This window comes from Syngnathus floridae, chromosome 22, assembly GCF_059516105.1.
Source record: "Syngnathus floridae isolate MCC-2025c chromosome 22, RoL_Sflo_1.0, whole genome shotgun sequence".
NCBI classification, from domain to species: Eukaryota; Metazoa; Chordata; class Actinopteri; order Syngnathiformes; family Syngnathidae; genus Syngnathus; species Syngnathus floridae.
The window spans coordinates 747246-770976 of NC_142434.1; the positions used below are offsets into that span (position 1 = coordinate 747246).

The 23731-nt window shown below is 48.4% G+C and overlaps 4 protein-coding genes and 1 long non-coding RNA gene across 7 annotated transcripts; 1 reads left to right on the forward strand and 4 right to left on the reverse strand.

Annotated features, from left to right (window-relative positions):
* Positions 1-212: 212 nt before the first annotated feature.
* Positions 213-3736, reverse strand: LOC148379023 (cholinephosphotransferase 1-like). The gene is made up of 8 exons (XM_088367475.1): positions 3328-3736; positions 2265-2412; positions 2054-2195; positions 1897-1981; positions 1689-1820; positions 1472-1630; positions 1273-1398; positions 213-1132 (listed from the first exon to the last, which is right to left on the reverse strand). The coding sequence occupies exons 1-8, from the start codon at positions 3565-3567 to the stop codon at positions 1016-1018; spliced, it is 1149 nt and encodes a 382-aa protein (XP_088223601.1). The 5' UTR covers positions 3568-3736; the 3' UTR covers positions 213-1015.
* Positions 3737-4113: 377 nt separating this feature from the next.
* Positions 4114-19173, reverse strand: mybpc1 (myosin binding protein C1). Of its 2 annotated transcripts, XM_088367454.1 has the most exons (30): positions 18928-19173; positions 16582-16608; positions 15376-15447; positions 14799-14840; positions 14367-14408; positions 13884-14021; positions 13653-13801; positions 13467-13584; positions 13344-13389; positions 12902-12958; positions 11610-11776; positions 11408-11540; positions 10509-10633; positions 10318-10423; positions 10086-10252; positions 9841-10006; positions 9661-9767; positions 9446-9582; positions 9201-9360; positions 9019-9123; positions 8755-8943; positions 8134-8268; positions 7895-8062; positions 7723-7811; positions 7452-7647; positions 7232-7371; positions 6998-7157; positions 6784-6920; positions 6517-6703; positions 4114-4773 (listed from the first exon to the last, which is right to left on the reverse strand). In XM_088367454.1, the coding sequence occupies exons 1-30, from the start codon at positions 18947-18949 to the stop codon at positions 4676-4678; spliced, it is 3585 nt and encodes a 1194-aa protein (XP_088223580.1). In that variant the 5' UTR covers positions 18950-19173; the 3' UTR covers positions 4114-4675. The 2 variants fall into 2 exon arrangements, with proteins under 2 accessions (XP_088223580.1, XP_088223581.1); XM_088367455.1 differs by lacking the exon at positions 15376-15447.
* LOC148379025 (uncharacterized) lies at positions 4830-5573 on the forward strand. The gene is made up of 3 exons (XR_015855473.1): positions 4830-5140; positions 5214-5242; positions 5441-5573. It is a non-coding gene; the product is annotated as an uncharacterized LOC148379025 (long non-coding RNA).
* Positions 19174-20131: 958 nt separating the features above from the next.
* spi2 (Spi-2 proto-oncogene) lies at positions 20132-22039 on the reverse strand. The gene is given in 6 exon segments (XM_088367483.1): positions 20132-20541; positions 20959-21058; positions 21354-21427; positions 21490-21571; positions 21638-21688; positions 21690-22039. Coding segments are annotated over 6 exon segments (696 nt in total). The 5' UTR covers positions 21750-22039; the 3' UTR covers positions 20132-20212.
* Positions 22040-22179: 140 nt separating this feature from the next.
* spic (Spi-C transcription factor (Spi-1/PU.1 related)) lies at positions 22180-23609 on the reverse strand. Of its 2 annotated transcripts, none has more exons than XM_088367482.1 (5): positions 23492-23609; positions 23339-23423; positions 23163-23269; positions 22965-23061; positions 22180-22896 (listed from the first exon to the last, which is right to left on the reverse strand). In XM_088367482.1, the coding sequence occupies exons 1-5, from the start codon at positions 23540-23542 to the stop codon at positions 22460-22462; spliced, it is 777 nt and encodes a 258-aa protein (XP_088223608.1). In that variant the 5' UTR covers positions 23543-23609; the 3' UTR covers positions 22180-22459. The 2 variants fall into 2 exon arrangements, with proteins under 2 accessions (XP_088223608.1, XP_088223607.1); XM_088367481.1 differs by having other exon boundaries at positions 22965-23064.
* Positions 23610-23731: the final 122 nt, after the last annotated feature.

Sequence of the window (23731 nt, forward strand, 5' to 3'; positions counted from 1 at the left end):
CCATGACAACCTTCATCTCCATCGTTTACATGTCAATCAGGTGCAGGGGCACGCCACATAGCATAAATTCATAGATGATGACACCCTCCTATAGATCAGGAGGACTTGGCAAGCAGCATTGACGACAGGAATGCTTTCCAAGTGCCATTATCATAGCGCCGCATGTTGCGCAATGTGTCCATCACTCTCTTGCACGAGCACGACAAGAGGAATGCATGAAAAATAGTTTCTTTATTACAAACTCCTACACACATATTCTTGTTAGTAAAAATGTGCAATCCAGTTCTATTAGTGAGCAGTGAAAAATGGCGGTTGTACATTTCAAAACAAGAAAAACATGTAATTTTCCAGAGTAGAAAACAGAACCTAAAATATGAAAGCGCTACCACAGAAGAAGAAATCCCATCAACCTGAATAAGCACATCAGATTCGCTGGAGGAGAAATGTGTCAATCCGATAAAAGGGAAGCTTCTCTATTGCAGTTCTCAGTGGAAAACGCATACAAAGTTTTGGTTTGCAATATTCACAATTATTATTATTTTTTGTAATTACAAGAAAATGAATTAAGGCGAATTGTATACAATCACAACATTCATTATTAGCCCTTAAGGGAGAAGAAGTCAGAAAGCAGAACAAATGGCGATGACATGAAAACGCTTTAAGTAGCCTGCTGACCAAAACACCTCATCGGAAATCTTTTTTTTTTTTTTTCCTCCTCATTGAATCCACCCCGATTGATCGCATTTAGTCACATTCATTGTATTGACCGATTACCCCCCCAAAAAATTATGTTTTAAAAAAAACTTTGGTATTTCAGATGTTTGTTTTTGAGCATTTTTTTAACTTTGGCCAAGTTTTTATTTGATTTCTTTTTTTTTTTTCTTTTTTTTCAGGCAGAGGTGATCACTCGGTCAAGGCTTGAGGTGCGGGGTCTCTTCTCGATGTCATCGTCGTCTGCTTTCAGGAGCGGGGAGCGGTCCGCGTCGCCCTCCGCCTCCTCCCGCCGGGCAAGCCGTCAGTCGCGGTGGGCGGGGCCGGGCGGCGTGATGCTGAAGACGCGGATGCGCAAGTGGCCGGCGATCTGGTGGCACACCCCCGTGCAGTAGCGCGTCAGGTCCACCAGAGAGAGCACCTGAAGAATTATTCGTTGTTGGTGTTAGAACAAGTAGGTTCTCACCAACCTGTTTCAGTAGTTTTTGCACAATCGGTTGATTACGACACGAATGAATGAACGTGAGATTCTAATTCTCAAGCGCAAGACAAGGAACTGACCGTGGCGATCCAGAGGACGACGTACTCGTCGATGAAGCTGTTGAAGTACTGGTTGAGGAAGAGGAGGCCCGGGCCGATGAAGGCCGTGTCCGGTAGGTGGAGCTCACTCTTGGTCATGTGCGCCACCTGCGTCGAGCAATAAACCCTTTGTCGACATTCCACACGGTGCAGGAAAGAAGAAATTTCAAGAGCAACCCACCACAAGCTTGTTGGAGATCTTGGCGATGACCATGCCGAAGGCGAGAAGGTAGAGGCAGGGGTGGTGCTCAAATAGCTGACTGGATGACTTCTTGAAGATGATGAAGGCCAGCGTGAGGATGAGGCCGATGTGCAAGCCGGGACTCAGCACGCTGGTGTCCTGCGCAGCGTCAACGGTTATATGGCGCCACATCACGACGCTATTCGCCAGGGCTTACCGCCACAGTGGAGCCATTTTTACCCACGCCGCCATTGAGAATGACGTGGAAGTAGTTGTGGCAGGAGTAGAGGGCCCCGCCGATGATGCCCACGATGGGGAAGATGTAGAGTTGCAGTCCAATGAGGGGCAGCTTGAAAAACAAGACACAGATTGAAGAGCCGCAAGTGGACAACTGCCAGGCTGCTGAAGGAGCCGGTTCAAGTTACCGTGGTTTGCCAAAGGCTCACCCCACCAAAGGCGGACATCAGGTACATGACGATGATGGCAAACTGCACCTCGGTGACATCCACTCTGCCCAGGAGACAAAGCGGCTGAGGAGGACAAGCGCTAGTTGGCATGCGCCCAAGTCGGGGGAGGACTCACAGGCCAAAGCGAAGAGTTCCTGACACGTAGGTCTGCCAGTGGGCGCAGAAGAACATGAACATCCCGATGAAGCCGCAGAAGAATATCCAGTGGGGGTATCGGCCGATGCCGCAGGAGATGCACGTGCCCACGGCGACAAACACTGCAGCAAGATCACGCAAGACCTCAGCAACGACACCGCGGGGAGCTTCGAGGCTGGATTACGGAGCACCTGTGGAGACGGCGTCGCAGCCGTGGTCAAAGAGCTCGCCGAGGGCCGAGCTGCTGTTGGTCCTGCGGGCCTGCTTGCCATCGATGGCGTCCAGAGACTGGTACACGAAGAGACCCAGCGCACTCAGAATGAAAGCCCATGCTGGAGCCTGAAGGTAAGATTCCATTGACCAAATACACTTCAATTGATTTACGGAGCCTTGACAAAGTGCATTTTTTGGGGTGAATGAATTTCTTGCAATTGACCTCTGAAAAACATGAAACTCCAAAGTGTGCTTTCATCCAAACAACTTTTTATCTTTGGGTTTCAGATAAAAAGCCACTTGGAGGTGCATGCTTTTTATTGCACGGTGGCAATCCAGAAACACGTGTTTAACATTAGATCCTCTCAGAGTTTGTTGCTTAATGAGTGAATAATCAATGCAGATAAGTGTGCAATCAGATCAAATGTGGACTTTGAGTGAGTAGTAAGAAACGTAATTAGCACTAAAAGCAGGGTGAACTGGTCCAGCGCGTTGTCGTTTATCCAGGAGTAAAGGTGATGCCAGATGAGTGGCGTCAGCACGGACGATGACGTCATCTGACGTGTCATTTAGCAACTAGGCTAACTTTATGCTAAAGTGCTCGCTTGTTGGGATCAACAGCAGGGGCGGCGACGTCCTCCGCATTGTCGTGTTTTGACACCCGCACCCCGGCGTCCCATAAGCGAGACAGGCGGACAACCGCAAGAATGAACCGCGCGATCATCGATCCAGACAACTAGATGTGTTTGAGATCCAACCACCGATCAATTAACAAGGAAGCACGAAAGGCTCGTTTGAGACTTGTTTACACGTAACAGTGACTAAATCCCCGAATTAAACACAAACAGAAGGGATTTTAAATGCTATTTTTAACGCCGAATTTCCAATTGCACTCTGGTATTACTGTTAATAAAGTCTCCCAATGAGTTCATTCGATCCGTTTATTTAAATAGTCAAATTCACATTCATTCGCTCAATGCAAGGACTTGATTCCGCGAGCGGGTGTCTGGAGAAACTTTGTCCAAGGTCGCCTCAACTCACCTCCTCCGTGGCCGTGGGGCAATAAAGCACGAGCAGGAGCGTGGAGACGATGTTGACCAACAGGCCCACGATAGTGAGCGTGTTCGGGGCCACCCACGTCGGAATTTGCTGGACGAGCCAGTTCCAATAGATCTGACACGGCGGCTCCACCAAGGAGCGACCCGAGGCGCTGTACTTGTGCTCCTCCAGCCGCTTGAGCTGCGCGCTTGACAGCGGCTCCGGCCACAGAAAGTGGGCCATCGTTTCTCCTTCAAATGGATCGTGACGAGATCCAGCAGGCTCTCAGGGAAAGAGGCTCAGACTCGGCTACCTTCTTGCGGCCAAGTCCAAAACATTGCAGTGCATTTGGCCTGTGGAGGAAGGAGAATGTGCCTAGGCCATTTGCAAGGCGGAACCATGAGCGGGCGATGACGTTTCGGACAGGTTTGAGGGAAGGACCGGAAGTGGGAGATTGGCAAGGGAGCACACTTCCGCTACTGCGACAAGTTTTACCGATTGTTTTTCAAATTCTGCTTGACCAAACGCAGAAAACAAGTGACCACAAAAACTTTTTTAATGAACAGTGTTAGTTCTCAAAATGTGTATTGTTATGGTGTCTTATAATTGTTTAAAATATATATTAATTTTAAGAATAAAACCGAGTGTAAAATGAGAATTACTTTGTGGCCTTAGTATACTGTACACATACAGTAAATCCAAAATTTCCACGATAATCAGATTTAAACACAGTAGACACACTTTCATTTGAAGTAGGAAAATAACTCTTCAGATATCCAGAAACAATGCCATAGTTAAAATTGCCATTTATTGTAATCCATGAGTCATAATTACAAAGGCATGCGCATGTTTACCGAGCTTCAATTTTTTTCCCGAGTCGCCAATAATAATCCGAAAAATGACAAGATTTCATGCAGAATCAACCACTTTTCTTTTTTTCCCATCCGCTTTGCCCTCTTCTTGAGTCATCGACACATTCGTTTAGCCAAGTTTTCTTCAGAGACTCCATACAAAGACAAAACAAACATTTGTTTATACATGCCCCGCCCCTCAGAGTACCCCCACCCTCACCAAAATAAAGAACATCGTAGTTTTGTATTCGTAATGTTTTCCACACGTAAGCAAAACAAGAGCTGCTGACATGCATCCGAGCTGATTGAGACGTACAAATAAAAAACAGAGAGTGACACAGCATGCCACACAAAGACCAGTGCGTCCTCCCCCCCCCCCCCCCGTCCACTCCTCCATCCCCGCATCCAGGCTACTGGCCTCCCGTAGTGGTTAGGTGTAGGTGAGAGAAGAGGGGTGTCACTCGTGGCAGCACGTTTTGCAGCTAAAGCTCGACAAGTCTCTACTTGTCTTCTTCGACAACCTTCGTCTCCGTCATGTACTTGTCAATCAGGTGCAGGGGCACGCCGCGTTGCATGAGTTCATAGAAGGTGAACCCTCCTATAGATCAGGGGGGGACAATGGGGGAACACTCGTCAACAAAGTGGGAAGGAAGGTGTAGGTTGTCCCAGTTGTTTCAGTTCTGCTTTGCTCTCGTGCATAGTGAGCCCCAAACAGTCGGTAGCAAGCAGCATTGACGGCAGAAATGCTTTTCACGTGCCACTAAATCATGGCTTCGCACTACGCCAATCTTTACCATTATGTGTTTACCTGAAGCATTGGCCTCTGTGTGCTTACAGAAAACCTCAACTGCTGGTGGCAATAAGCGACATGACTTTTGGGAGAATGCTGCTTGTTGCAAAGTGAGTGGCGTTACATTTAAGGCTTTCGCAGGCCATCCTCGTCCCAAACTGACGACATGCAAGTGGTGAGTAGTTTTACGTTATTTTACTGTTTGATGTAGCATTTAACTTAATGCTTTTTTCTTTACTTTTGTGCAGTGCATCTACAATGCAAGATTCCATCAAAAGTAAGTCAGTATTCCTTTTTGTTTGTGACTTAAATGGATTGGTTGAGTCCAGCTTAAACTATTCCAAACAAAGTAGAACTGACCTGGGACACAAGCTGAGGCTTTGCACATACAGCCAGCCACTTGGCCAAAAACGTTGAGCAGGAAAAAAAAGACCCAGAAAAAAACGAGTAACCGTTTTGTTTGCTTTGTTTTCAGCGCTGTAAAATGTTCGCCGATGGCAGCCACGAGAGAACGAGAGAAAAAAAAAGGTACGTCGGCTCTTGTTTAGCAAGCAATTTACTCACCTCGTGTCGTCCGCACACAACACTCACGAGTCACAAAATGGCAAGCGACGCAAATTACAAAATAGACTTCGAAAGGAGTCCAGCCGTGAGGATTCATGCAAATCCCATTACGCTAAAATGGCCGTCGGAGGGGGACTTCCTGCAAAGGGAATAGCGGCCATAGTCCCGACCAGCAAGTCAAAGTTAGAAGCAGGCTGACGGCGAGATGCATCATGAATGACATAAGCTTCATATGCCAGATCCATATGAAAGCTTACCTTAGGTGAGAACAAACATTCATAATTCTTGAGTTTGGACTGGGGGGAGAGAGAAGAGAATATGGGTTAGCAAAAATGTTTACATGGGGTTATAGGTGTGCACCAGGGGGGTGTACCGCTGTGAAAATCTTTTTATATGAGGAGTTAACAAGTGAAAGTGGCACCACTGTGGAGACAAAATTGCTGTCAAGTCAAAGAAGTGAGGATGGAACTTTTTTTAAAGGTGACATTTGACACATGAAATGACATTTAATCGTGTACGCTACCTGCTGGTGTCGTTAGCACACCATGAGCGGAGTAACATTAGCTCGTTTTAAAATGCTTATGTCGGTAAAACGTGTTAAAAAAAAAAAAAGAGAGAGAGAGACCTTTTGCTCTCAATGAAGTTAGCTTGAGGTTAACCATCTACTGTATATTTAAATTCCAAAGGAGCCAACCAATGAATGCATGTATCTCTGAACGTGTTTTTTTTTTTTTTTCTTCTTCTTCAAAAACAACACATGATGGAGATATATGCTTTTCATTGGACACCTTGCTGAGTATTTCATCTAGCTTCTGTGTTAAAAACAACAACAGATACTTACATGTCGTTAAACGCCAGTCATCTTTTTTTCCCCACAACACACATTTGAGCCTACTTTGAACTGGCCTCCCGTAGCTCTCGAAATCACTGGTTACTTTTACAAATGATTACTTTGAATTGAAATGAAAGCTCTGCGTCCACGCTTACCCTTGACCTCCAGTTTACACTCCACCTGGGCTTCCCCCAAGTCGTTGCTGGCCCTACAGGTGTACATGCCGCCGTCGTAAGGGCTGGGTTTCCTAATCTCCAGCGTGCACACGCCCTGGTTGCTAAACATGCGGTAGCGAGGGTCCTCGCCAATGATCATCTTGTTCTTCATCCAGATCACTTTGGGCTACGGTGAGTACACAAAGACAGGGTTTGGCTTGGCAGGGTCCTTTTTGCATGCCGGGTTCCAACTTGGGCCGATCCTACCTTGGGGTGGGCACGCACGCTGCAGTTAAGAGTGGTGTTGTAGCCAGCAATGCCAAACGTGTTGATGAGCGGCTGCGTGAATTTGGGAGCCTCGTTGAAGTCGTGGTCATTGAATTCAAAGATTTTCAACTTCATGTCTGCGGGTGGAAGAGTCAAAGAACGGAGTGGTATCAAGTGGCCATGCGATCGGACTTCTCTGAGAAAATTCTCCTACCTTCTTTGAGGATGAGGGCGCTTTTCTTGGTTTGGGTGGCCGACTCGCTAAGTCCGCACATGTTCTCAGAGAAGACCCTGAAGTAGTACTCGTTACCGACCACGAGTTCGGTGATCGCGATGGACATGCGGTGGTAGTGCTCAAGGCACGTGTACCATTCCTGTTTTCGGAACAGGAAACGTGTCATTGCGACGAGCAAACGTTTGGCCCAAGTTCTCCAAATGTATTGCTTACCATTGTCTTCTTGTCCGCCTTTTGAATGGTGTAGCCTGTTATTGCCGCATTGCCGTTATCTCGAGGGGCAGTCCAGGACAGAGATACATTTTCTCCCCAGACATCGTCGATATTCACCATCTGAGGAGGACCAGGGAGGTCTAACGGTATAGAAATGGGAGAAATGAGCCAAAGGTTTGGTCATGAACATATTTCTTTCCACGCTTCATGATTCCCTCACCTATGATCTGGATGTCCATGTCAGCTGTGTCCTCGTGGCTTTCTACCTGCACCTTCATTTGATACTTCCCAGAGTGACTCCGTTCTGCTTTGCGAATGAAGATCATGCTGTCACAGTCGGTGTTCCGAATGCTGACGGCGGCAGGATCAATGGGTTGACCGTCCTTCAACCAAGTCACTTTCGGCCTCGGTTTGCCCTAGATGGACATCGTCGTTGACTTCGTATGTTCAATGATTCTGAAGAGACGAACTCAAACTTGACAATTGCTTACCATGAACGGCACCACAAGGTTGAGAGTTTCGCCAACTCGTCGAGTGTAAGTCTGCTTCAGGTGTCGGGGGACACGGATCTTGGGTGGTTCTTGATGCGTGGCACAAAATGGAAGGCTCTGAGAAGCAACTTTCATTTGTCTTTACTTTTTCCCTTGGAATTATTTTCCTTACCGATAACTTCCTTGACAAGGATGGCATGCTGAGTGGTTCGTGGAGCGCTAGCTCCCGCAGCATTGACGGCCTTGACTCGAATGAAGACTTTCGAATCGGGCTTCAGGCCTGTGATGGTGTACCTTGTCTTATCTATCAGTTCAGTGTTGGCCGGTACCCAGTCTTCAGCTGTCGCAAAAGAAACATGGCATCTTTTTAACCTTGAATTCTGTCAAGGATAGCCCAGCGGGTCGTCTTACATCCTTCAAGGCAGTACTCCACCAAGTACCCGTCGAGACCGGCAGCTCCGATTGTTTCTGGAGGACGCCACTTGACGGTCACTGTTGTGTCAGTCACGTCATCCACCACCAGCATGGTGGGCTCACTGGTCACCGCTTGGAGGATGCAAATATCAGACTTTTGTTACACAAGCAAGATCAACACACAAGGACATGAGCGAGGCGAGGCGAGGCGAGGCGAGGCGCCTCTCTGTCTGCCAGCCAGCCTCTGCCCATTCTTTATTCAGAATCGTTTCACTCCTACTGAACTCTCTCACCTAATCTCCTAAACCTATAATCCGCAGATGGTTTGGCAGTGGTTATAAAGACCTTTTTTTAATATCTCCTTAAGCTCCTGCGTGGCCAATGAAAATCTTAGTTAAATGCTTTGGATGGTGGTGAAACGGGAGGCAACAGCTGTGTGCATGCTGTGCCAAGGGCACATCAAACACTTATATTCAACCTGAACAAAACAAAAAAAGGCATGACATGCCGGTGATGTGTTCAAATAAGATTGTCCAGATAAGGATGGCATAGAGAGCGCCGATGGAAAAACGGACCTGTTGTCCCGGAGGACATTAAAGTGTCATTTGTATGACTTACCGAGCGGGGTAAAAGCTTTGGATGGTTCACTGGGCTTGGACACCCCAATGGCATTGACGGCAAATATCCGCACTTCATACGGGACGCCTTCAATCATTTTCTTGGGCTCGTACGTTGTCTCTTTGATGAGGTCAAAGTTGATTCTCATCCATCTTGAGCTCTGCTTCTTTTTTCTCTCAATGTAGTAGCCTGTGGGGGACAAACATACTTCACCTTTTGCTGCGCAATCGATCTGTGATGCGAGCTCAATATTTGGACATTTACCTAAAATTGGTGAACCCCCATCATATTTGGGTGGCTCCCATGTCATGGAGCACCAATCGCCTCCAACCACAGGGACCAAAGGCGCCTCTGGAGAATCAGGGATGTCTGCAAAAAGAAAATGTGCTGTGAGCCTTTTGAGATTCTTTAAAGGCCTGCAATACTTTTTTGTTGTCATCCCTTACCTACAACCTTCAACTTGATGCTAGCTGAGGCTTCTCCGGCCTCATTTTGAAGGACTAATTTATAGTTGCCCGAATCCTCGCGCTCCGTGATATCAATTGTCAGGCTCGTCTGGTCAACGTACGTTTCCGCTCGGACTCGGTTGCCCGCCTCGGCGATAACCTGAGACAGAGATGTGGCTAGCCGTTTATTTCAGACCTCCTGAAGTCTCGTCTACCCTGGCCGCGGACAAAAGTTAGATACTGACCCTTTCACCTTTCATCCACACCACCTTGGGGGCTGGCTCTCCACTGATGGGGATCTCCAAGCGCATCTTGTTTCCAGCTACAACTGTCACAGTGTTGTCTACAAAGTTCAACCCCTCCAGGTGCACCTTTGGAGGGTCTGAAGAAAATTGTATATTCATTACTTTAGTATTTTTGGGTGTGTGATCTCAAGTCATTGAGTCTTATTGGAACGTACCAATGACGTTAACCTTCGCAGATAGACTGTGTGAGTACCCCTCAGGTACAAAAGTGTAATCTCCAGAATCGTGAAGTGAGCTAACTTCAATTGAAAGTTCGTGAACCCTGCAAAAAAACACCTTGTAGTTATTTATTATTGAACACTTTCATTTTTGTTGGTCTAACATTGAGGTCATACCTATTTTTGTGTGAAATCTTGATGCGGTCGGTTTCCTGGATCAGCTGTCCGTTCCTGTACCATCGGCCCGGGACGTTTCCCGGAGAGATCTCGCATTGCAGTTTGAGAGGCTTGCCCAGCAAAACTTTTGTATCCGTCAGGTCTTGATGGATCTTCAGTGGTTTCACTGTTGACCAGAGTTGAGTTCATCTTACATCTGAACAAGGCGCTAACAGCAAGTCAATGAAGTATCACTGTTTACATACAGTCAACCTGGACATGAGCCTCTGATGAGCCACCAGAAGCCATGATGGAGTATGTCCCGGTATCTTCCAGGGATGCGTCGTCGATCACCAGGTAGTGTTTGTTTCCCTCGCACTTGACTCTGTATCTGGAGCGAACCCCTGTTGGAATCTCCACGCCATTCTTCATCCTGAGATCAGAAAGAAAATCAAGTTTCCATGTTGTTCTTCTCACGATTTGACACCATCGTCTTACCATTTGACTGGGGCGCCGTCCTCTGTCACCTCACACATCAGCTCAATCCTCTCATTCACTGTGGTCGTCACGGGCTCGAGACCTTTTGTAATCTTGACTGGCAATTCTAATGGCCAGAAATGATGATAGCGCTGAAGAAAAGGCTGACCCAGGTCCACCAAGGGTATTCATGAAATGTTTGCTTGCAATACCTTTGACAAACAGCTCTGTGGAGCACTTCTCATCTCCTGCCGCCACAGAATATGCTGCGTCGTCATTCAGAGCGCAGTTGTTGATGACCAGGATCCTTTCTGTGCCCTTATGCTCAAAAATGTACCTAAAGGTGATTCATTAGTCAGCTTGACCGAACAAGTTGCTTGAGCTCCTTTTCCTCTTTGTAAAGTAGGCTAGCGTCTCGGCAGTTTTTCAGCATGCATCGTGCGCATCAGATCAGACAACAGCGAACACGAAGACAAACGGATCGACTTACTTCCTTTGACTTAAGGTCAGCAGCGGTGCCAGAACAGAGCCAGAGCACACGGGGTGGGCAGGAATTGATTATGGCAGACAGGAAGGAGCATCAAGACATGACAGACAGACATAGACAGAGAGACATCATGCCTGGGGGTGGGGAGAGTGACAGGAAGTCCTGGTGATGGAACCAGAACACAGCAATAGCCTCCCAAATGGCTTTAGCTTGGCACGGCATTGACTTTGACTTCAAATTAAGTTTCTCGGCAAGTCTTGCGTCTTATCTACCCTAGGTGGCCCACGCGCTGAAGGCATTTATCTTCACTTTCTTGGTATGGAATTCATTCGAACTTGACCTTATCTACTGTCATGTCAATGCTACGCTCAGTTAAAGACCTGTGTGGGAGGTACCACCTTCTCCTGGACGGAAGCATACAAAAAGCAATTAAAGACAACAATACATGAGAGATTATCACTCAAATGTAGCTCCGCAGTCATGGAAGAGCCACATTGAAGTCGAGAAGACATCTGAGACAACTGAAAGGACATAGTTCCACAAATGAACGGCATCGTGTCAAATGCGCTTCATTTATGTGTGTTTTGGCCTGACGACGTTTTCCTGGCACAATAGGCGACCTACTTGGGACTGGGACGGATCTCCACTCCGTTTTTGTACCACTTCAGGTCGACCGTGGGGTCAGTCAGATCAACAGCAAGGCGGATCTTGCCACCTTTATCTACCTGATACGCAGGGTCCAGTTTTTTGGCAAAGGCTGCAAAACGCCAGGCGTATTTTCGTCAACATTGTCCTCTCTGACATTGGCCGAGTGATTCTTTTTTACCTTCGCTCTTTTTCTCCTCTTTGGGAATCTTCTTCATTCTACGCAACAGGCCTCTCAGATCCGTAATACCATACATGAAGGCGATCTTCTCATATTGATCCGGACGGGCGTTCTTCAGGATCTCCCACACGTCCACCTCGGGAGCGTCGTCCTGCTGTTTGTGCTCCCTGGGGGTGTTGGATGTTGTGTGAGGACCACAGTCACGGGCAGGTGTTTGCAACATGTCTTGAGGAAATTCAACTCTAATATGAGATTCGATTTCCTCAGGACGTGTCACACAAAAGGATGGGCTTCATGCAAAGTAAACCTGAGTTTACTTTGATCCTGGAGATTTCTGGCCGAAATCCACCTCGTCATGTGTACGACATTTTGCTTCCCATGACCAGTTCGTTTTTTTGGCTACCAACAAGTAGCGTGTTCTGAGTACATTTGGCTCTTGGAATTGGGAACCATTTTTTTCCTCATTGCATTGATCCAGTCAGGGAAGCTCGCATAGTGTTAGAATCTTGGAATCTTAGATTTGTGAGCTCTTGGTTAGTAAACCCATTGACCGTTTGCGTTAAGAGAACATTCAGTCACTTCTGTCGTTCATGGACATTCTTCCAAATGTTAGCAAGGTAAAAAAACCATGAGCAAATGTTATTCCATTCGTACACCTTCTGTTTATTTCCGGCCATGATTATGTGGAAAGCCGAAATAAACATGGCTGTATTTGCCTTGTATTTCTCACCTGAAATAGAACGACAATGTAGCGATAACACTATTTTACGGGCATCATTTCTCTGTGGCTCATGCGTAACAATGGGAAACGGTGCTCCAAGAGCGTTTCCGTCATTGCTGACTGCAAGCGGGAGCCGTTCAGAATGTTGCTTTCAAATGAAGTGTTACCAAGCTACTGTACGCCAACACTCTTTGTTCGTCCAATTCTTGGAGACCCCGTCATGCTGGGGACTCGAGCAGCAGATGACAGTACTCACCCGCAGTAAGGTCTAATGCTTTTAATACCTATGGTTTTGGCTCTACTAACCTCTGTTGTCTGAATATGTAGGGGAAAAGAAGAGACAAGCCCAAAATAAATGGATCATTTATCTGGTCGTCTGGTCTGCGCTTTCGCTTTAGCCTCCATTGTTGGCATCACTGGGATAATTTGGAGCAACCAAGAGAAGCGTGCTAGACATAGGCTGGCCATTCCTAGGGTGGCTTCATATGAATCATTCTTTCAAAGCAAAAGCAGCAAACACAACTGGAAGAAAGGGCAACATCCTCTCAGCGGCTGAGCAAATGATTCTCACCTATGTTTAAGGAGAGCACTAAAGTCAAGCTCCCCTGCATCTTCTTGGCCGTCGGTGCTGTTGTTAACAAGGGAGAGATTAATACGGATATCATGAAAGAGGAAAAACAATGCTCAAAGTACAACACAAAGCCAACGCTCAATCAGCTGTGAGCTAACAAGTGATTGCTTCTTACACAAGACCTCAATCTTTGCTTTTGAAACAAGGCGGTTTGTGTAAGTCTCGCGTCCACGGTGACATTGACGGCGCAATGGCATCACGGTGCTTTGTATTGCCTTCCGGACACATTGTTTGTGGGGGATGTTTAGATACCGGCGGGCGGCCTTTCGTGGTCTAAAGGCGCTCGATTGTGGCAATCATGTCGTACTGTATGCATTTACAGGATTGTACCTTTTGTGTGGCATACTGAATACACAATCCACAACCTAGCGTCTCGCATTACCTCCTCTTGAAAGCAGATCGAATATCGATACTTTGCGATCCCCCGGCTGGAAGAGAGCGGAACAAGCTCACAGTAACTCGTTCATTGTCTTGACGGCAGCGCCTGCTCGGTGCTTTGACCCACCTTTCACTTCCAGGTCAAAGGAGCAGCTGTCAAACTTGTCCTTGAGGCTGACCTCGCACCTGTAATTGCCCGCGTAATTCTCCTTGGCCTTGATGATATGCATCTCAAATGTGTAGACCTATCCGAGAAGATAGAGTCAGAGAACTCCGCATCGGATAGACGCTGGAGGCCAAGGCCAAGACCGACCTTGGTGTTGCGATCAAAGATCTCTTTGAGCTGCAGGTGCTTTCCTGTCTTGCTGGCCAAGTCCATCCATTTTCCCTTAAACCACTTGATGGTGGGTTTACGGAGAAGGTCTTTCGCTTCCACTTTGGCGACAAAGGTGATGTCCCCGCCTTAGTCAAGACAAACATGGGCGTTAATGTGGACGTCGGGTGTGCACTTTCCATCCCCAAGCGTTCTTCACGTCCTGCTTACCGACTGTCACCGTGCCGCTCACGGGTCTTTCTGATAGCAGGGTGGACGTCGGTGGGTTCTCCGCCGGCTTTTCTGCCGGTGGGTTCTCGATGGGCTTTTCCAGTTCCTCTGGGGGTTGGGATTCACCCAAAGACCACACTGGTTCACAATGAGGACAAACACAGTTGTACATTTTAAAAAGGAGCAAGTAAGTCAATCATTTTGGTCGGAACCACGTGACAAACGCCCACCTTTTGGTCCTACCACTCAGACAGACAGAAAGACACATTTGGACATGTTCTATCATTTACACCAGCAGCAGGAGCAGTGGCGGTTTAAGCGACATTGAAAGCATGAAATAGACACGAAAGAGCAGACAACTTACTTCTTATGATGTCCAACACGGGCGACGGAGGATCTTTATAAAAGCAACGCAATTTCCGATTCCCGGGTGTATGTAACAATATCAACATTGGCTAGTGACTGTGACTACCACTCAATTACCTGAGTCTTTTCTCCCCATGGAGGTAACAGGGACGCTATCATCTAAATAAAGACAAAGAGAGATTTACAGCATAGTGGCGGGAATCGTACTGTAAAGTCCGTCGGAGCAAGCACACGTCAAGACAAAAAAAAATGCCAAGCGATTAGTTTTGTGGGGGGGGGGGAGTATTGATCAAGAATTGTATCTGCTGTTTGACGGGAACGACTCAAAGGGCAAAATTGAAAGTATAACCTTGAGTTAAAAGGTGGCTGTTAATATGTTAGCAAGGGGACAGCCCCACTTCTATCTGCTGTACTTGTCCAAACACACCCCAAAAACATGTCTGCCAGCATGTTTCCTATGCTCTAATTTTATTTGGTTATTTAGTGATTTAGGGAAGGTGACCGCGTTTGTCAGAAACTCTGTCATGGGACTGAGCAGAGGCATCTTACTAGGCAGCTCAATTGACAGTTTCTTGAGTGAATTGGCTTCCTCTGTGAAGAAAAGCACAGTCATCGCGGAAAGTGATCAGGCTAGGCTCATGTATGGAAATACAATTCACTCGACAGTTGAGCAAAATTGATTGCAGTCTTCCAACATGACCCATCGGAACGTCAAGGATAAAGGCCTAGCAAGACGGTGCAAATCGCGCAAAATGGCTAAATGTCACGACTCACCTTTTCTATACATCACATCCATAGCTAAAGCAAATTCTTCCCGTTTTTGACCAAATACTTTTTGTCAATCTTGTTCCCATTTCACTCCTGCCTAGGACACTTACCTTTCGCGCCTACCTTGACCTCCTACCACCCTGGTGCACCCAGAGCATACCATCTTTAAAAACATCTTTGCGTGGAGAGAGCACGGCACGTGAAGAACCACAAAACACCACAATCATACCTCCTCCACAAAGAACCCGCAGGCCTCGGGTAGTGAATTAAAAATCTGAGAATACATGTGACGGCACACCCCAAACCAACACGTGGCGTGAGTTGTTGGAAGAATGGAGGTGGTCAAGCTTTTACCCACCTGGGGGCGGAGAGACCTCCAGGGCAATGGCAGGGGGGGGCGGGGCACCGTTACTGTCTGGTGCGACACTTTCTGAACATGTGACAAATAAAGCGGCCAATGGATTTGGATGAGCACAAAAGCTTTTCAAAGCACGTGTGGTGCCGCTTGCACTCTGGTGTACGACAACAGCACACATAATACACACATGTACGCATACTCGCTTACACTTTGATACACGAGACAAACACCAACAATGTCATTTCTGGCTTGCAAATGTGTTGATTTGGATGAATGATGTTCCCCGGTTACCTATAGGTGACTACCAAACTATTTTGCAAAGCTAATGGTGAAGTCATCTTTGGGTCACCCCATTTGAGCCACTGCTGTCGTTATTCTGCAAAAGTCCCAGGGGTATTTTTAGTGAGGCTTTCGTAGAACTTCTCCCAACATGAGCCTCAAGATGCTGCGGCTCCAAGGTCAAATCCCAGCGGCGACGGCAAAATGCTCGTCGCTCGCCGCCCACCGCCCCCGACCCCGCTCGTCCTCGCGTAGGGCGGCCCGGCGCGTCAGCTGAAACAACAGTGAGGGATCAGCTGCTCTGCGACAGGAATGTTAGAGATGCTGACAGCTCGCTGGTCGTCACAGCGGCTACGTCCTGTATTGTCTACGAGAATCAACCTGTCTTAAGGTTTATGAGCTTCTCTTTGGGAGATGTTGTCTGGTCTTCTCTTGCAAAGTCACAGTCCCTTTCTGTCTGCAAGGGGAAGCCATTAGAACTGTTGTAAGTTTCGGTATCATATGATACCTTCTTTCTCAGGTCCTAGGTCAGCAGTGGCCAAATGGGTCAAGATGTTCTAGTTGGTTCAAAACTGGTTTCATTCAAGCTCCTGGTTTGTGGGTTCCTACGTTGACTTGGACCTTTCTGTTTGCTTGGGTTTTCTCCAGCTTCTCCAGAGAATCTCTCAATTGTTTAGTTGTCTACATATGGCCTTCCATCGTCCAGTGACCAATCCAGGGTTGATTTTTGCCTCTTGCCCTAAAATCAGCTGGGAAGGATCCAGCTCATCGAGATGGATGGATGGAGATGTTATTCTCAGTCCCTCAAAGATACTATCTGTAGGAATGTGCCCCGTGTGTTTACCCAACCAGAGACAAGTCTGAGTCTGTCTGATCATCGTCTGAGGGTGTGAAGTGACAAGCGGAGACCCGTCATTGCCCACTCACCTTCCGGCTGTCCGTTGGCCGTCTCATCTGAAAGGAGAAAAGAAAGGAGATATCCATTACGAAACGGTTGGGAAGCATTTGATGGGCAACACGCTGACCTATTTGGTTAACTGACTCCCAAAAGTCTTAAGTGATTAAGATGGTGGCACACCACCTTCTGCGACATCCAAAAACCACAGACAGCCCACAGAACCACGGGACCATGGTCCAGTGCTTAAAGGCAGCTGGACTTGCCTCTTCTTTTTATAGCTCCAGTACACCGCAACTGGTTTTGGTCTATTGTACCAATGAGAGTCACCTAACCTTTATTTAGGTGTTTATAGTCTTGCGCAAAGACACATCATAAATTGCCAAATCCATGCAAGGCGACATGTTTTTATGGAGCTCAGCGCTCCCCCCCGAGGTTTAGTGGAGAAGATAAACACCGGGAAAGTGATAACAAACATGAGATGGATGAACATGAAGGTTGGAGACCTTTGCCTGGCATGGGTTCAGCACTAACTTGGATGGAAAACCTAATTCGTCCTGCTTCATCAGATCCTTGGAGACCTCAACTCCGTGTTCTGCACATTTGCTGACTGCGTATTGTCTTTTGAGGGCCGCTTCTCCCGTTGCCGTCTCATCTTCAGATATTCCTGAATTTGCCGATTCCCTGTCAGCATTCCTCCGCCGCCCAAAATTAGCCACGAGGCTCGCTTCCAAACAATGCGTTTCTGGCTACCGCCGCGCAATCCTGCAGGGTCACATCAGACGGGCCCAGAACGAGGCTCATGGCCGTAGAGATAATGAGGGGGCAGAAAGGTTTTGTTTTACCTCCGAGGTCTCCCAGTTCAGCTGACAAGGTTGCAGGTATTTTCAGCTGTCGCCTGTGCTGGCGCTCAGACAGAAAGGGGCTCACCGAGGCTCCAACTGTTGCCTCGTCGCTTCTCCTAACATAGACCAGTCTTTGAATTCAAACGTCTGTCAGAGCCCTCATCAATCCTGCCGTCGCACTCCTTTGGTGGAATTGGATGAGATCCTCCTTTTGCCTTATGACAAACTGTCTTGAATTACGAGACATGAAATGGAGGAGGGAGCCGTATTGGAACTCTGCCACAAGAAATACTGTATCAAGCGGCGGGCTTCTGGGCGAGTGAAACCCAAGACAAAGCAGCATGAGGTGAGGACAGTAGTTGAAGGAGGCCGTGCTTGGGGTCAAAAGGGGTGGCTGCCCTTTGAGTAGCTGTGGGGTTGTCAGAACTGGTGCCGGGCCAGGAAGGGGGAGGAGGCTTGGGTGTCAGGGGAGGGAGGGAGGGAGGGAGGGAGGGAGGGAGGGAGGGATGGGAGATGGCAGGGAACAAGGGATGGGGATTAAAAGTGAGCTCATTCCAAACTATTCCAGGGACAAGAATCTTGGCCCCCCGAGAGGTACTCTGTCGACCCATCATCTCCTGTTGGCATCCAGAGTGGGGGGTGGGGTGGGGGGGCGTCTAAAACAACAGCTGGTCCGACCCATTTGAAGAACAATGCACATTTACAGTATCTGCCGGGGGATGTTATTATTTTGGGGTGATGCTCGTCACCGATTGGATCCGTGGATGCGCATGGGAAAGTCACCCTTGGAGCAAATTCTCACTGAAGATAAATGGCTGATGACGCAATTCAATGCCGCAGACCTCATTACAAACAAAAGCCTCACGTACCAAAGTCTTATTTGAATGGGGCCAATTAACGCAAGGAGGAAAAAACACTCCCTTTCTAGTCATACTAGTTAATGACCACTTGTCACTCAACCAGGATCTGCACTGATATTTACTTGCTCCGTCAGCTCATAGCACCATCGTTTTGAAAAGAAAATATCTATATCATCTATGTATAGATAGTCCTCTGATAAATCACCGGTCCTCGAGGGGATGGCAGGTTCACGAGGAAAAAACAAAACCCATCGGCTCTCCCTAAAGTTTTAAATGTACTCTTTACGGGCATATCTGATCTGCTAATGGAGAAGGTAGAGGTAATAGCATCGCATAACGACAGACAGGCGTGGATTAAACAGGAATGTGGATGGACGTGATATTGCCGATGACAGATGTCATGCTTCCAAAGAGGGGGGCGGGACCGCGGGGATGCTTTTAGACGCGGTGTCTAGTTTAATATGGACTTTGCCATGAATCATCTGGGAGACACCTGGAGCAATTTGTATCGTTGATCCCAAGTCCGGCCACCGTCTCTGCAGGGACGCTCCTCAACCATGCACGCATCGACCGTACAACACCAAAACCAAACAGCACCGAACCCGTTTTGGGTTTTTTTTTGCCCCATAAAACACTCGGCTGGTGTTTGTCGCAGTCCCTTCTGCAGCCCTACCTTTCTTCGGGGGCTCTGGCATCTTGAGCCGGGTCCCAATGAGAGCGTCAGGCGGTCAAGAAAAAAAAGCGCAGCTTCCGAGCTGTGGAACTCAACGGGAGGTCGCCGGGATGAGGCGCGGGGAGTCCACCGGCAAGGGGGAGGGGGGCGGCAGGTAGAGCGAGAGAGCGTCGCTGCACTCGGACGAGAGTGATGCGAGATGAGGAGAGCGCGGGGGGTTACGTTTTGGAGGTCTTGGCGGAGGGGTGGGGGAGAGGAGGAACATCCAGGGGGGCACATGGCTTTCAGGCCTTATATAGATAGATGGCACGCTCCTCCTCTCCTCTCTCGTCTGGCCCACAGCGAGCATCTCTGTCCTCAGCCCTTCTGCGACCACGCCAGCTTTTTGGATCGGGGCGATGAGAATCGTTCCACGTCCCAGCCCTTAGTCAAAAGTTGTTATTGAATGAGAAAGCAGTTCAAAATGTTTGGCCGACGCTTTTTGACGCAACTCGTAATATTCTTCAATGAGAGTTGCTGTCGTCCATTCCTCCAACTCTTTCGGTGTCACCCAAACGTTTGGGGCTACTTTTTTCCGACATGCACCCCAAGCGGTTCTTTTTGAGTGTATTGTCAGGGATTACTTTCAGCGCTGAATTGAAAGATTATTTATAGCCAAAGGATGGTGGACCGAAAATAAACTACAGTGCCCGGGCGGACCCGCCCCCCGTAGTCCTATTTGCGGCCATTGTAATTAATTCAACACACGAGTTGCTCTGCCGCCGATACGTAGAGAGCCGCTCGACAAAATAGACGTCCACCAGGACTTAACCCGGCACCGAACCTCCGCACGCCGCGTCTAATTTTAGAAAGCGGTGAAGACGTTTCCACATAAACAAACAGGAGCAATTGAAAATATCAACCTTAATATGTACTTATTAAGTTTACAGCATGTGGCCTTTCTTGGTAACAGACACTCGCCGCCTCCCCCCTGTTGGCCCATTTATAACCGGCCGGGGCGCTGGGCTCCAGCATTAAAAGCTGGGCTTAGGAGGGCCGGCCGGGTGTCATGTGGATGCAAAGAGCTCAAAACCATTTGGTATTGTCGGCACTGCACCGAGAGTTCACATCGCAGGAGTGATTGAGCCGTGAGGTCACCGGAGAAGGTGAGGGAGGGGCGGGGGCGAGTATGGGTGCTCAAATGGACTCTAGTGACACCTTTTGGTTGAAGCGACAAATTGTTCTTTTTATTAGAGATGACATAAAAACCCCACTTGATATGTAATGTTCAACTGGGAAGATGTGTTCACGGCCCGCTTTGCGTGACACTTCCCCCCCGGCGATGCTTGTGCAGCAACATCAGCGTGTGCTCGCCAAACCGGTACGTGAGCTTCTTCTTCACCTTGACGATCTCGCCAGAGCGGGCGTAGTTCCTCAGAGCCCGAGACATCTTCTGGTAGGTCATGGGCCGCTTATTGCCTTTCCTCTGGCCCCACAGCGCCGCCAGCTGGTCTTTGTTGTGGGCGGAGAAGCGGAAGACGCCCCCCGAGGACGACGGCACCCAGGACACGCAGTGGGCCATGGCGGGGTCCTCCAGCATCTCGAAGAGGAAGTGATAAAGACGGACCTTCCTACCTGCGAGAAGCGGTCAGTGGCTTCTATTTGGTTTATTTTTAGATCTTTTTCAAATCTCACCCACCCAAGTTCTAAATACAAGCCAGACCTGAAGCAGTTGCAGCTGAGGTTTGCCAGTATGCAAATGTGCTGGCCGGCGTGTGGCACACTAAATTAGGCAGGCATCAAGTTCCACTCACAATAGATCCCTGACAGTGTAACACCCACATCTGTGCCGCACCATTTACTGTTAATCATTTCCTCAAAAGCAACAATTCCCAGAAAATAACTCGCGGCATAGCAAACACTGCGGTTATCTAATAAATGGTCGAAAGAAAAAAAGCGCTTGTATTGTTTACCATCTCTTTGCTCTGAGGCGGCAAGCGCCCCGTGGCAATAACCGGAATGAGGTGAGCGAGGGAAAAAAGGAGAACTCACCGCCGGCCGCCGCCGAGGCCTGCTGTTTGCTTAATTGTCTGGTGGTCACGGAGGCAGCCGGCGTCTCGCACGGCACCGCCTCGGGGCCACCTGGGATGCTCTAGCGCAGGCAGACAACATGACAAAGCCAGCTTTTGACATATCGTGGCGCTCGGCGATTCATCGAGTTATTGGTTACATTTTTTGGATTTGAGCTTGAATCACCCTTAAAAACGGCGCCTTTGAAAAGTCACATCACAGCACATTCAATTAGCTGGGGAATTAACACCATGTGACGTTTCAATGTATATTTTTTATGAAGTCATTTTGTTTAGTTAATAGGAATTTTTAACATTTTGTTTTTTCTAAATGACAAATATGTTAAAAAGACTTTTTCAAATCGCGTAAATGCTTACAGGTGGCTCGGAAGGCCTCCAGCATTGCTCCCCAGTTTGGTCGTCTACCGCGCTGGCGTCCTGCTGCACGGTCGCTGTCAAAGTCAACATTACATCAAATATGAGGTCGCCAATGGCAACCACGCTGCTTTCTTACCATTGTCCGTGTTTTGTCTGTGGTACTCCTCCAGAAACTCTAAAATGACCTCCAAGTCAGACTGAGCCTCCTGGTAAGAATCCTGCAGGACATTTAAGAGTCAACGATTCGATATTTTGCGAGGGTAATGTGCCCTATCGCTCATTACCATCCCCGCCGGTCTAGTTGATCCGAATAAGGCGTCGAAAGTACGTCGGGGGCGCCGTTCTTATACCTCCCCCAAAGGGAGCGAGGAGCCCGCCGCCAACAATGAGCTCCATGCCGCAGCAGAAGCGGCAGCCCGTCAAGAAAGGCTGACCACATCCTCCCCTCTGGGCCCCGATAAGGCCGCGTCTGGAGCCCGCCGCCACTCTCTCAGGAAAAAAACACTTGCGGCCATATTTTTCCTCACAGGATGTGTCGACAAAGTCACAACGGCCGTCTTTAAAAATGTCAGCCCCCGAAGCCCCTTTTGCTTATCAACATGAAATTTGGTCGACCATGAATAGGCCACCCCCGAAAATCTTTTTTTGAAATTAACGCCAATCAGAAGGAAACTGAGGTCCTGAACATTTTATCTGAACAAACCGGTTCATCAAGTCTGTCAGGAACACAGCAGGTGTGTGAACGACATTCATTTATGGCCTCAACAGCTCCCATTCTGACAAATTTGAATCAGTGTGAAGTGAAAAGAAGAGCACCAGTCGTCGATGGCACGTTTATTGAAAAGGACAAACAGTCAAACGCTCAAATACAAAATGAAAACACGTGATTTTTTTTCTGATATTGTCATGCGTTCTTATGTTAAGACAAAATGAAAACACGTTTGATTAAATTAGCCATCTGAGCCTCAACCTTTTTTTTTTCTTTTTTAAACAAAGGTGAAAACAACATCATAGAGTTTTATGGGCTGATTTTGATGAGGGGAACATCAATTTGACAAACTTGGTCATGGTGTCCGCTTAAATTTGCAGGTCGAGTCTGAAGTATTTCAACAAAGCGCATCGAAAGCGCCCACATGCTCCAACTCCTGCGCCAGGCTCTGCGCGGCGTACCAACTCTGCCAGTCGGGCGCCGACGGGCCGCAGTAGCTCTGTGCGCTCACCGGGCTAGGCAAAGTCCCGCCGGGCGCCCGTCCTGAGCCCAACCTGCGCAAGACCTCGGGGTTGAACTGGTAGGTGAGCTTGCGCCGCACCTTAACGATCTCGCCCGTGTGCCTGTAGTTGCGCAGCGCCCTGGCCATCTTCTGGTAGGTCATGGTCTTGCGGTTGCCCTTACGCTGGCCCCAGCACTCAGCCAAACGCTCCTTGTTCTTAGACACAAAGTGGAAGGTGCCGCTCGCGCCGTCGCTCCACTGGATGGAGTCGCCCATGTCGGGGTCGTGGAGGGCCTCGTGGAGGTACTCGTACAGGCGCAGCTTCTTGCGACCTGCGAGACAAAAAATGCAAGCTAGCGACGAAATCGTTTCTTTGCCGGCGCCTCGCCGTGTACGTCACCTCGGCCGTTCCTCTGCGCCGACCGTTGGGACGAGTACAAGTCGGCGGGTTCGCTTTGCATCGGTGGTGGCACTTCGGGCGACACCTGCGACCAAGTCTGCTGCCAAACCAATAATCGGAGTCATGTTCCCAATGAACCGATATGTATATTTATTGGTATTTTTTCATATATTTTACAAGGCGCTATTTATGACTCACCGCCCCGGAGTCGTGCCAGTCGCCACCGGGGGTTGCCGGCACGTCGGGGTGAGGGCCGACCAGGCAGTAAGACATCTGACACTGCTGAGTGTCGTAGTACGCGTACTCTGAGAAGGCATCAATCACTCAAAAGCCTCCCAAAATATCAGCCAAAGAAATATGAAATGCCGGGATACCTGAGTCGTAGTGGCGATGAGAGGAATGCCGCTGGATAACGTCGATAGCATCCTGGAAGTGTTGCTCCATGTTGTCCAAGCAGTGCTGCGACGGCAAAGTTTTGATGGACGACCCGATTGATGCATTGCAAGTGCGTTGTTGTGCGCTCTCACCATCTTGTAGGAGTGAGCGTGGCCCCGGGGCGAGGAGATTCCAGCCCTCATCGGTGGACGCCGACCTCAGACAGGTATCAAACATTTTCCGCTACCTGTCGGCTGGCATAAATAGTCGGAGGACGCTCGATTTAAATGCGTTAACGTCACACGCAGCCGTGAAACACTTCTCTTTTTTTTTTTTTTTTTTTTCTGTGTGTGTTGTCGGGAGGCAGAGCTACAGTAGATACGCCAGATTAA